Below are 322 nucleotides of genomic sequence, written 5' to 3' on the forward strand. Positions count from 1 at the left end.
GAAGCTCTGGGCGGGTGTCTGTGTGCAGCTGAAGGCTGGTGGCAATTCTGCCGCTCCTCTTCTTGCAGGGCCACCCTCAGCCATGTCCAACGACCCTCCTCCACCCTACCCGGGAGGCCCCTCGGCGCCCCTGATAGAAGAGAAGCACGGACCACCCACCGCACCAGGTACTGGGGGGGTCCCAGCTGCTCCAGGGGGTCGGGGTGACATTGCTGAGCGGGCAGGAGCTCCACAAGTGGGGGAGCGCCCTGGCCGGGGCCTCTCCGTGCAGCTCTGCCCCAGCTCTGTGGCCACATCACCCTCTGGGCTGGCAGGGGGGCCC

At 68.6% G+C, this 322-nt stretch overlaps 1 protein-coding gene across 1 annotated transcript; it reads left to right on the forward strand.

Annotated features, from left to right (window-relative positions):
• Window positions 1-82: 82 nt before the first annotated feature.
• LOC104495606 (cell death-inducing p53-target protein 1-like) lies at window positions 83-167 on the forward strand (the record flags this gene model as incomplete). Its single annotated transcript, XM_010138592.1, has 1 exon — window positions 83-167. A coding segment is annotated over exon 1 (85 nt), but the record flags the coding sequence as incomplete, so codon positions are not given.
• Window positions 168-322: the final 155 nt, after the last annotated feature.

Source organism: Buceros rhinoceros, unplaced genomic scaffold (assembly GCF_000710305.1).
Source record: "Buceros rhinoceros silvestris isolate BGI_N320 unplaced genomic scaffold, ASM71030v1 scaffold29216, whole genome shotgun sequence".
Taxonomy (NCBI): domain Eukaryota; kingdom Metazoa; phylum Chordata; class Aves; order Bucerotiformes; family Bucerotidae; genus Buceros; species Buceros rhinoceros.